A 12,428-nucleotide genomic window follows, 5' to 3' on the forward strand; every position below is an offset into this window, starting at 1 on the left:
AGCGCCAGGGGAGGGGGAGCGAGCGGCGAGCCGCCGTGGCTTGCCTGGCGGCGGCGGCAGCAGCAGCTGCTTCAAGACGCTGACTCAAGTATAAGCCGAGGGGGGCATTTTTCAGCCCCAAAAATGGGCTGAAAAACTCGGCTTATACTCGAGTATATACGGTAACTCCTCCTCTGGAATTCTTTTACTTGTCCGATCATATTTTATATTGAGATCAACTATTTATTGGTCCTTTCCTTGTGGGACTGACATCTGACAGGGCCTTGGAAGTGGGTTTTCCCATTGCCGTCCCTATTCTCTTTCCCAGTGGAACTTTGGTTTATTTCATCCATTCTGTGGTTCAGGAAACTTGTAACAATTTTTGTCTTCTAGTTGGCACAGGAAAAGGAGTTCTATAATATGCACATGGGATTTGTATTTTGTGGATTATTTATATGGGTTTGGATTAAAAAAAAACTTATCTGGAGCCTCAGGAATGAGCAGCATACAAATATAGTAGGGAAGTAGATAGCTATATAGATAGGCAATTAATAAAATAAAAATATATTAAACACATGGACAAGCTGTTAAGCTTCACTTACAAAAAGTTTCATTTTGTAGGTACATATTGATAGCCAATAAAGTCTATTGCAAAATAACTTTTTTATTCACTTTAATTGTGTTGTTTGTTTTCAGCTGCTATAGACTGTTCATTACCAAAAAGCAGATTAAATAGCATAAAATGTAAGTATTTGATTTGTTAATAATTTATAAAGGGACATAATGAAAATAGTATTTCATACCATTATTTATTATTATTCGTAAATTAGAATTATTATTCATTACTATATATACCATTAGTCACACTTGGGCAGTGACATTTTCTCTCCCTCCCTCCCTCCCATCTTCAAATTTTTAAGTTGATTTGAAATGTGCTTCTTTAGATGTGTTCAAAATAAAAGAAAAAGAATTATGCTAGCTGACTAATAAAGAGGGCAAAATGCTTTAAGGTAACAAACAAAAGGCATAGAAACTGAGCTGTTATTTTGATTCAGTCTTAATTAAAAAAAAAAGAAAATTGGGTATTCCAATATTATGAAGATAGGAAGGCTAGGATGTAGAGACAAAATTGAAGCTTGAGATTGAAGAAACATGTTCAGGAAATACGTCTTTAGATTAAATCTTCACAAGCAGATAAATTGGATCCTAGTGTACAGAAGAAATTCATTATAGTCTGGCTGAACCTTTGTTATTGAGATCCTGGTTAAAATGCCAGATGACTGGAGGAAAAAACTGTACTTTTCTTCAAGAAAAGAACAATGAGGCTTGATGTTATGGAAAGATCAATATTATTTTGTCTGATCATTTGTTATCTAAGAACTTAGCTTTTTGTTGTGTGTACATCTATTCTAATATGTATTTTTCTTTTTTGTTTGTTTGTTTTTTTATTTTACTATGTGATTTTCTCCCCATGGTTTATAAGGGGCAATAAAAATTATTTTAAGCTTTGGTATTGAAAGATTCAGGAAATGACAGATTGATCAGTCTAACATTGCTATCTGGGAAAATTGTAGAGCAGATCATGTTTATTAAATTTGTAGATATGTTATAACACTGAGTGGATTATTGCCCAGGAAATAGAAAGAAAATTCAAAACAGTCTGGATAGGTTGGAGAAATGTTGGAAAAATGTGCTGCAAATAACTGTAAATTAACAAAAACAGAAATGAACCAGAACAAATTCTGCCTTCTCCAAAATATGTACCACATATTGATGCCAGATCATACAAAGTTGGCTGTCCAAAGACAATAATAATCTTTATCTTTTCTTATTTGGTATGATGATCTGATCTGATCTTACCTTACCTTATCATCTTATCTTACCTTATTTTTATTGTAACACCTTTGATTATTGTTATAGAAAATCAGTAGGGCATTCTCATTGTGACTAATCTCTGAGTTATTAATTTTAATTAAAATTTGAAGTGATGCTCGTTCTTTGGATTTGGGTCATTAAATACAATAAAATTATATGTTGATTTTTCATAATATAGACCCTTTTATATATGCATTTAAGAATAAGATGATGTATCAGATTCCAGGGCATTGTCAAGTTTCTCATTATCTCATATTTATTGCTACCAAAAGTGGCATTAGTTGAAAATCATTTTTAACTTTGCACAAACGTAGTAATCCATTTTTTTTTAAAAAGCCCTTTAATCCTGGTATTTTGACCCTGGTTAATATTATCCTCTTAAGTTTCAGATCAGCAACGAAGAGAGAAACTGAAGAAAGAGGTAGAAAAATGTGAGAAAGAGATGATTTTATCTCAACAGGTATCCCGATCTAGTTCCAGGGAGAGTAGAAGACTGCTATCTGCCACCTACAGGAAAGTAGGTATATTTACTCTCTTTATTCCTTATTCACTACTATTACTGGAGGATTCCTTCCCGATTTTATTTTGTTGAATAACAGTATTCTACTAAATAAATTACAGTCATCAAGAAATATTTCCTTTTAAGGATAAGCAAAACCATATAGAACTATAATTCCTATAATTTTATTCTATGATTTTAATTTGTGCTGAAGAGGATTGGGCAAAATTCTCCAGTGCTGTTTCTCTCTTTTTCTTGTTTTAAATTTGTTCTGGACTTCCCTATATCAACTTGTAAATTGGAAACAAAGTCTAAATTTTCTATAAATTTTTATACATGGTTCATGCCTTTTTACAAGACGTTTCTTAATTTCACTTTAATTTAATTCTACTGCTATCTTTTTCATTTGCTGGAGGGGGGAATGATAATTAAAAGGATTTACAGACTGCAGTTGGAGTTTGTTCAATACGATTTTCTCCTTGCCATTCATCTGCTTCAGAATGAGGAACCTGAAATTTAGTCCTTCCATTTTTGTTTAGCATCAATAACGAATCTCCTACATACCAAATTTTAAATCATGTGTGATATTCTTGCAAAATAAGCCTACAATACCTGTTTTCAATTTACCTGCATTTAGAGATATGCTTGCTATAAATACATGTAATCCTTGAGTTATAATAGTAATTGGGAATAGAATTTCTGTTAAGTGCCTTGCCATCCTTCACGTGCTGGCCCTGCTAGCTCTACCGCTGTCATCTGACCTTTACCGCCTTCCTCCTCCTGTTGACAGGACGTGCCAAACTGCCTTGCATTGGGCCATTCTCACAATGCTTTAGAAAGACTGAGAAACTTTACTGCAGTATCATGAGAATGGCCTGTGCAATTTGGAGAGCATCATGACCAGCCTCAAGAAGGTGTCCTGACATGTCCAGCAGCTGCTTTAAAGGGTAGCAAGTGCAGCAGGGTGAATGAAGCACAAGGCAGCAAGGGTGGCAGGGCAAACAGAGTTCAGCAGAGGCTTTGAGCTTTGGCATGGAGCCTGAGGCTGCACTCTGCAGTAGCAATGCTGGGGTTGAAGTAGAGGTCTAGGAGTGTTGGCACCCGACTGAGACTGCTAAACTTCTCTGGTGTTTTTTCAGAAAGCAACTGTACTTTCTTGTTTTTCTTTGAAGACGTTTTGCTTCTCATCCAAGAAGCTTCTTCAGCTCTGACTGGATGGTGGGGAATGGAAGGATATAATCCCCATCATCCAGTTAGAGCGGAAGAAGCTTCTTGGATGAGAAGCGAAACGTCTTCAAAGAAAAACAAGAAAGTCCAGTTGCGTCCCGAAAAAGCATCTTTGGGACAGTCATGACCTGGATGACTGAGAATCTCCATAGACATTTCCCTGGTCTATTTTAGCCTCAGTACCACCACTGCTGCTGATGAGTGTCACTATGCAGGGTGGCCAAAAGAGAGAAATGGAGGGGAGATGGGCAAGTGGAGGGAGTCTAAGCCTTCTTCCTATTGTAAATGCAGGTGGGCTGCCAAGCATCTGAATTTTTATCGTATCACTGTGGAGGCGCTGCAGTGGCCATAATTTCAGGGATCAGGTATAAGTACCATTCATTCAGCACCTCCTTAACTTGGAAATGGTCACTGAACAAACAGTCAAAATTTGAGAACTACCTGCACATGATTGCTACTTATTGTAATCTGAAATATAGAAACTTCTAGCTTTCTTTTGTTCGTGTCTTAAGTGTTGTAAATATTATTTACTTCATCCTTTCTCCCATCTGTTTCCTCTAAAATGTGTTGAAATTCCATCTTCCAAATTTCTCAGTCAGTATTATTAAATGTTAAAATTATGGTCCTAAATATAACTTGGTTGGAGAAGACAAGTTTAGATCATAAATGAAAGTTAGCTGTTTATATTCATGTATGTGTACCTCTTCCCAGTTATGTAGAAAGAGAAAGAAATTGACTGGAGGAAATAAATTGCTCAAATAAACCATAGTTGTTGACTAGCACTGCATAGAATAACACTAGTTAGAAGAATGATCTCTGATAGACAGCTAGAATATTATTTGCATAGCAGAAATGGGGAGAGTACTGTAAATGGTGGGATTCATTTTCATTTTAAAATATGCATAACGGCGTATTTGGCATCAAGCTGCTATATAAAGTGGATCATTAGTTGGCCAATTCTTGCATGACTGCTTGGCAGCTGACAGAGTGAATGATAAGATTCCCAGATAATCACCCTATTTAGAAAAGTTATTCATGACTGGGGGTGATGGGTAATACAGTATGCTGTTGTTTTTGCTTTGTTTTATTTTGAAAGAAAAGGGAGAAATGTCAAGTTAAACATCTGAGACTCATTTGGTTACCATTATTGACATTCATCAAAGCTTTTGTCATTTCAGATTGTTGAATAAAGAACCTTTGTATTCACTACTGATTTTATCATGGTAATGCAGGATTTGCAATATGCATCTATTGGTGAAACTTTTTTCAAAATTTTAAAAGGAATATGCCACCAAACCAAACAGAAAATGGCTTTCAAATCATAGCTGTCAAACATTGTGCTAGTTCTGATTGTCTCCAAAAGCTAATCAGTTATCTCCTATAATATGATAATTGACCTGTAGTATCATGTTGTATTTCAGATAGAAAAGCTAACATGTTGTGCTCCTTCTGTTCAGTGGTAAACTTCTTGGTAATGGAGAATATGATTATTAGGCTCAGTCTCAACTCTTCCTTTTAATGTATGTGATGTTCTTGTGAATAGCCCAATTGCTCTAGAACTGCAACTGACACAAGTTAACTCTGCTATGGCAATATTGAGGATCCCTAATCTGGACATACTCTATTGTCAAACCAATAGGGGAGAGTTGAAGGACCCTGCTATTGTGAAACTTGGTGTATGATGTAATGATATATATAGAGAAATAAATAAGTTCAAATAAATTTATTGTGGCCATTAACATACAAACAAAGAATTTAAGCTAAAAATATATATATATTAAATCAAAAAGTGCTAAGAAGATAGCTCAGGCTTCATATGAGTCACAGAGAAAAGAGATTAAAATTAGCAAACCTGTCTATATAAATGTTAAAATAGCAACATAAAATAAAAAAAAATGGATAAAACAATAAAATTATTCCAAAGGGATTTGCGGATTATAAACTTCTATTACAAATCCCTTTCAAACCTGAGATACAATAAAATATCTCACATGACATGTGCATACCAAAGCATAAAAAAAGTTAAAACGTAACTAGCAACTCATGCAGAGCCTGAGCCATTTCTGGCTATCCTTTCTCAGGCAGGTTCAGTTGCTCTTAATCATTCCTTGCCTGATTTTGCATGCTGCTGTGCAAAAACCTGGTCATCTTGTATGTTATTTCATGGTTGATGTCGGAAAATTTTGTTGATGGGTGAATCCTGTTTTGCTGGTCAGAAGTAAGAAAATTAAAGCATTTTCAGGTTCTATACAAAACTGGCAAGACATACTGTAAGAATATGTTGGATAGTTTTGACTTGTCCCGAGTCTCAGGGACATAATGGGTATTTCTTTCAGGCTGAAGTGCTGAAGGGAAAACATGACATTGGACTGAAATCCAGGCTCTTCCTGATTCTCTGATTCAGGATGTTAAGCTCTGTGAGATACTGGCTGGTGCCAGAGTGCATATCTGGCTATTTGCCATGGAAAGCTGATCAATACACCTAAACCACTTTTAGGTGTACCTTTCCCAGCTACAGCATTTAGGAAGTAAGCTGTATATCCATTTAGTGCCAAATCAGTTGAAAGCCAGGTAGCAAGCTGATGATGAATATAGCTATGAAACATATGAAGTTTATTATTTCTGCAATTGAGCAACCAACTGTCCATGTTTCAATTAATTGGGGTAACTTAATATCAGTCCTCATATATGTAGGAAATGCAAGAGGAGGATTCTGGCTCTCTTAGGAACTAGCATGGTGTATCTTCTGTCTTTGTAATGCAGCACTTGAAGTTGAAAGTTCACTCTCTTCTGGATCATCTATTAGCGGCTTCTGAATGTTTGATAACCCCTTTCTTATAATTTCATGACTAACAGCTTTATTGAATTCTGAGGGTGGCAATGGGTATATAGTAGATTGGTTAGGGAACGCTATGTTGTTGTCAGTCTTTTTTAAAATTGAAATAAAATCTGGAGTAAAATCTAAATAGGTGGCATGATGATTCTTTTTTTTTCTGATAAGCTTGCTTGGATACTAGAATCCAAATCAGAGTCAATATCAGAGTTGAAAGAAACGCTTGCCTTTGAGGAATATACTGCTTTGAGGAATACACTGCTTTAATTCTATAGATTTCAGCCCACGGGTAATTTCCCCTTCTTGGAACTTCATTAAACAAATAAGTGGGGAGGTTACATTCTCCTCTCAGTTGTAGTCAGTCAGAGTCAGCTGAGGGATAAAAGATGTCAGTGAGGAGGCTTCTTGTTTTAAAATCTGGAGTCTGTTCTGAAGTTCTATTAACTGAGCATAAAATGAGCCATTGGGAGAAAATGGTTGCATTCTCCCTCCATTGAAGCACTAGTTTCTGTATTATCCTGTTTTGGCAGAAGGCTGTAGCCTTGAGCAAGTGAGAAGAGTGTGACTGAATCAGGAGCTGGACTGGAATGTCTTTAAATATTCTAGAAGGGAAAATACTGTATTTCTGCCACCTTAAAAAAATTCTGTACATTATATGTCTTGTGAAAAAGTAGGCAGATTCTTTTAAACCCCTTGCCCGTGAAATTAGGCAAAAAGTGATATGTATCCAGCTCTCTATGCTGGGGCGGGGGAGGGGCGGGCCATAGTATAGGAGCTTGCTTAACAGATTGTTACAGCTTTCAGATGTGTAAGTTTCCTAGCAAACAGGCTATTTAGAGAGATAGATAGCAGAGCTTGAAATGGTCTCTGAAAAGTGATTTTTGTGTGTGTGGCCTTTCCTTTCTATTCCTTCCAGTATTTCATGGCTGATGGTAACTAGGACTTTTAAAAGCTCTTTGTTGAGTGATACAGATGTGGGCAAGTGTGTCTTTCCTCAACTCCTTTGGAGAAGTAAAATCTTCCTTTCTTGTGGTATTAAACTTGTTCTTAATTAAAAGGTACTTAAAACTTTGTGAGTATCATAGTGTGATAGGAAAGAGACATTTTTTTGTTTTCTTTTTTAAAATTTGCACTGTTGAATACTTTCTGGGCTATTTCTCAGTTTGGTGATACAGGTAGTCCTCAACTTACGACCACAACGTTGCTAAGTGAAACATTTGCTAAGTGAGTTTTGCCCCATTTTATGACTTTTCTTGCCACAAGTTAAGTGAATCATTGCAGTTATTAAGTTAGTGACACGGTTAGGGTTACGATTTCTATTATAATAGCCGTTTATATTTTCCCTTGTTATAGATTTTTATTTAATTTTGAGTTATTCTGTTATTTGATTTTCTATTAAATTTTCCATTTTTATTATCATTTGTCATTGAATTTTAATTCATTTCTTCGTTCCAGTATGTTATCCTGTTAATAATTTGACTTACAATTATAGAAATATATATACATTAATGCTGCAGAGTCTTATAAGAAAATTAAATGTGGACTGCAGGATTATTTTTCAAAAACATTCATTGTGTTGTATTATCTTTGAAAAGTAAAAGCATTTTATTTTTAATTAGATAGCTGTTAAAATAGATAAGACAGAAAGAGATTACTTTCATCTTCATAGGTCTGTTAATGATATTTTGGGTAATGAGACTATGAAATGGATTGTAAAGAATAAAATATTACAAAATAATTGCTACAATTATTTAGAGTATTATATAGAGTATTATGAACATCCAGTCTATGGAAATTTTGTGGTCTTAAGTTATCTCAATATTACCTCATTTCCTAATCATACATAGAGAAATACAGTTTTCTGGATTAATACTTTTGTGGTTTGACGCTGGCTTTTTCACCAAACATTCACCAAATGTTTAATATTAACCTCCATTTATTTGAGCTGAGGTAATATGGTAAACTAATTAATTAAAATTTAATTGAATTATCCTGATGTTTGTATTTTGATTTCTGTCATGAATTTCTAGGTATCTATAGGCAAACAACTTGCAATAAAAATGTGCCCTTGGCATATTCTGATTCATCAAAATTAAACAGGTGTTACAAGATTCTTCAGTAAAACATACTCCATCTATCTGTTTTTATAATATTTATCTTTTAAAGTGATTTTTATATATTTTATATTATTGTTTTCCTATGTGATTTTATCTGTTTGTGGCATCACCCAGAGTTGCCTTTGGTGAGATGGGTGGCTATAAAAATTGGATTAATAAATAAATAAATTTGTGCAGACAGCAGTATTTATCATGATTTTATTTCAGTGTTTCAGCAGAAAGTCAAAACTAGAAAGCTTTGCCATTTGTTTTGTGCTGTCAGGGTTATTTAATAGCACCTCCGCTGCTTTGGGAATTTGTGTGAAATATATACATATATACATGTGTATTGTTGAAGGTTAATTGTTCCATGAATATCTTTCTTCTGGTATATACTCTGATACACATTATAAGCAATAGAAAGAATCCCTGGGAATAGAAAATGTGCCTTGTTCAGTTTATTGCTTTGGAGAATTTATATGACTTTTTTCCATTTCATAGTCTGTCAAAAGCTTCAAGTCTGCTGACTTACTAGTTTTATCTGCAACCAACTTTTGTAATGCCTTTCCACAGTGGCATGCTGGGTTGTAAATGAATACATAAAAATCAATGATGTCAAACGAAAGAACTGCTAAAGAGTGCTCCTTGTATCTTTATGTGGTCTCTTACAGTGTTTTATTAACTGGCAATTGAATGGAATTTTTGGTTGTGCTTCAGAATATCAATACAGCAGCTTAAAAAATGAATGCTTAGAAAACTGGTTTTCAGGGATAGAAAATATGGAAATATATAATGAATACCATTGGCATATATTAGATTTAGTTACATTTTCTTTTCTTTCGTCTTCAGGCTATAATTTCTTTTGCTCATGATATCTCAGTCTCAGTGCTTCACATAACACTACATAGTTCAAAGAATAACTTAACAGCTATATTTCTATGCAGCATTACATCTTGCTTTAGATGCTGCCTGGGTTATTTATTTAGCAAGACAATGCTGTCTTTATAATGCCCAGGGTACACCCAGTTTATAATCTTAAACCTTTTCCCTTTCTGATGGGGAAAATGGATTCAAAAGATATTTTTAAAAACACAAAGAAACTATTGAAAATATTGAAAAGAAATCAAAATTCAAAACACCCTTCTATTGGGTGTTTTGAATTTTTATTTCTCTTTAATATTTTCAGTAGTTTTTTTGTGTTTTGAAAAATATCTTCCAAATCCATTTTCAAGGCTGTGTTAGGCCAGAGGAAAATGTAATTGTACAGATAGTCCTTGCTCAACATCCATTCATTCAGCAACCATTTGAAGTTATAGCAGCACAGAAAAATGAACTTGCAACCAGTACTCAAATTTATTACCATTGCAACACCCTCATGGTCACATGATAAAGTTTTGAGCCCCCCCCCCAGTGAATTTGCAATTGGCCCCTGCTGCTGCCACCATTACAACTGCCCCTAGTTGACCTTTCCTTTGTGCCTGTCCTCAGCTCTGTTGTCATGTTCTTGCTATGATGTACAGCTTTCTGTTGCCATTCCCAGTGGACCTTCCTCCTCTACAGGATAGATAGAGAAGCCATTTTCTACGTTTTTGCCTTTTTAATCACAGAAGAGGTTATTGGCCCTTGATTGCCAATACTTCAGAATACTTCAACACAATTCTGTCTGACTGTGCCTTTATCGGGTCTGGAAGGAAAGTCCACAACACTTACAGTAGACCCAGACTGGTCGACAAAAAAGGGCATAACCAATGAGAAGCTTTATGGAAACTGAAATAAAACAAACAGAATATTTGTTCAAGTGCTGTTTGCAAAAGCATGTATTTGAATAATGGAAACAATTATGGAGATAGAACAGAAACCAACTTGTCATATTAATTTCATTGGTTTATACTGCTATATGGTGGATGCTTGGATGATTTTTTTTTCTTTCACTGATGTTTTAGTTCAGCAAAAATGAAATGAAATAGCTGGTGGCAGTGGAGCCATATCCCAGAGCAAGAGAAAAATCAACCTGGCAGGTCCAAAGCCCCCGGGGTAGAAAGTCTTTATCACTTTTGGGGCCAGAGGAAATGTCTTAGCCTAAACAGAGAGTTCCTAAATCCAATCAATATCTGCATTTTTATAAGCACTTCATTACGAGGCAAACAAATGGAGAATAGTATTCATTTGGTATGTATTCTTTGTTTGCTTTTCATGAAAAGAGCCCAATCAAATGGCCTGTGGTTTTTATGTCTCTCCAGCCTACCCCTACACAGGTTTCATCAGAACCAGAAGACAAGGAACCCTTAAGGACACCATGTGAACAGCAGTATGGGTTGGGCTCCCTATTGACTCCAGAGAGGCAAAGTGCAATCCTTCAAAGTAAAGAAACAAATAACAAAAAAGTTGGTCTGAAAATCTCCAACTTCTCAGTTGAAAGCTCAGGCTCCAGCATTTCAAGCCTACAAAAGTTACATTCTAGAGTTTCCTGTAGTTCTTCTGACACTTCAGCAAGCAAACATTCTTCAAAAGCCCAAACTCCTGACTCCAAAGCATGCAGTGTGGATCTCCTCGACAAGCATTCCCAACATTTTACCAGTGGTCAGCAGCCGTTCACTCCAAGGACTTTAAAGTCGGATGCGAAATCCTTTCTTTCACAGTACAGATACTACACCCCAGCGAGAAGGAAAGTAAGGGAGAATCTAAGGCAACAGATGGAAGCAGAAACGCAAATCGAAATAAGCAGGTGAAGAACTTTCTTAATGAAGCCATATATAGACATTGCACGAACCCGCTGTATGGTGTATTGAATTGCTGCTTCGTGTTCATATTTAACAATGGAAAGCTAAACTTGGTAGATGGGCAACAACTAACGTGTGTGTGTGTATGCACGTGTGTGTTTGTGCGTGTAAAACATCGCTAGAAGTAGATGGATTAAAAAATGTCCTATGTCAGTATATGAAGACAACAGTTCATCCAGAGACTATTATTAGAGTAAATAAGAGTCTTTAAAAATGAGGCAACAGATAATTAACAAAGACCTTGTATTTGCTTCATTTCATTCTTCTCTTTGAAAAACACCACTTTCAAATGACATAAGTGCACCATCGTGGAATAGTCACCTTTCCAAAAAGCTGTTTGTATGGATTAGGAGCCCATGCCTCTGCTCATAGAAAAGCAGTATGGTCTGCTGTCACCTATATTTTAGTTACTCTGCATAGCTTGTTGCTGTATTTTCATTTGCAGAGAGGTCCCATTGTCATATAGATTCATATCTATGCTATGTAATTTGATCCTGCTTAATTTTATTTTTAATAGAATATGGCAGAGGTAATTGGACTAGTTCCAAAAATGCCTATGTACAAATAGGAAAGCTTCCTCCGTTTGCAAATGGAATCAAGATATCCATTGGGAATTTTCTGCAGAACAAAGAGGATGATGGCATCACCTCCAGTACTTATCCTGAGGATTCCCCCAAACCCTGGAACAGCATGGGAAATGGCATAGGAAAAAAAGAATTAGTAACTAGGAGAAAATAGTTGTTCCATGCCATCTAACAAGTCTGTATCCAAGCATATTTATGAACCTTTTTATATTGCTTAGTAATGTTCTATCAGATTTATCTATTTTCCAACATAGAAGTACAGGTAGTGAGTTTTACTCCAGAGTAGTAAGCTCTGAAATTACTTGGCTCTGGCAAATGTTGGAATTTCATAATAAAAGAAATAGGATAGTAAACTGAGGCACAAGCAATGTAATCTGATCAAAGTCACTTTTGAATTTATCTTTAAAAGAAGTTTAAACCATGTTCCTGAAGAATCAAGAATCAATATTGTTAGGACTTCCCTGATTCTTGTCTTGAAAGTTAGATTTACAATTTTAATTGCAAGTAGTAAATTTCAGTTTGGATTTATTGGTATATGTACAACCAAAGTTCAAC

The 12,428-nt window shown here is 35.5% G+C and overlaps 1 protein-coding gene across 1 annotated transcript in view; it reads left to right on the top strand.

Annotated features, from left to right (window-relative positions):
• The window catches only part of LOC107299180 (spermatogenesis-associated protein 7), a 23,268-nt gene extending 12,030 nt beyond the window's left edge, over positions 1–11,238 (top strand). The window contains exons 4-6 of the mRNA XM_015828547.1: positions 676–723; positions 2,238–2,371; positions 10,750–11,238. Of these exons, the coding sequence (XP_015684033.1) occupies positions 676–723; positions 2,238–2,371; positions 10,750–11,238 (671 nt within the window). The remainder of the gene's footprint in view (positions 1–675; positions 724–2,237; positions 2,372–10,749) is intronic.
• The last annotated feature ends 1,190 nt before the right edge of the window (positions 11,239–12,428 follow it).

This window comes from Protobothrops mucrosquamatus, unplaced genomic scaffold (assembly GCF_001527695.2).
Source record: "Protobothrops mucrosquamatus isolate PMUCROS unplaced genomic scaffold, P.Mucros_1.0 scaffold4646, whole genome shotgun sequence".
Classification (NCBI taxonomy): Eukaryota; Metazoa; Chordata; class Lepidosauria; order Squamata; family Viperidae; genus Protobothrops; species Protobothrops mucrosquamatus.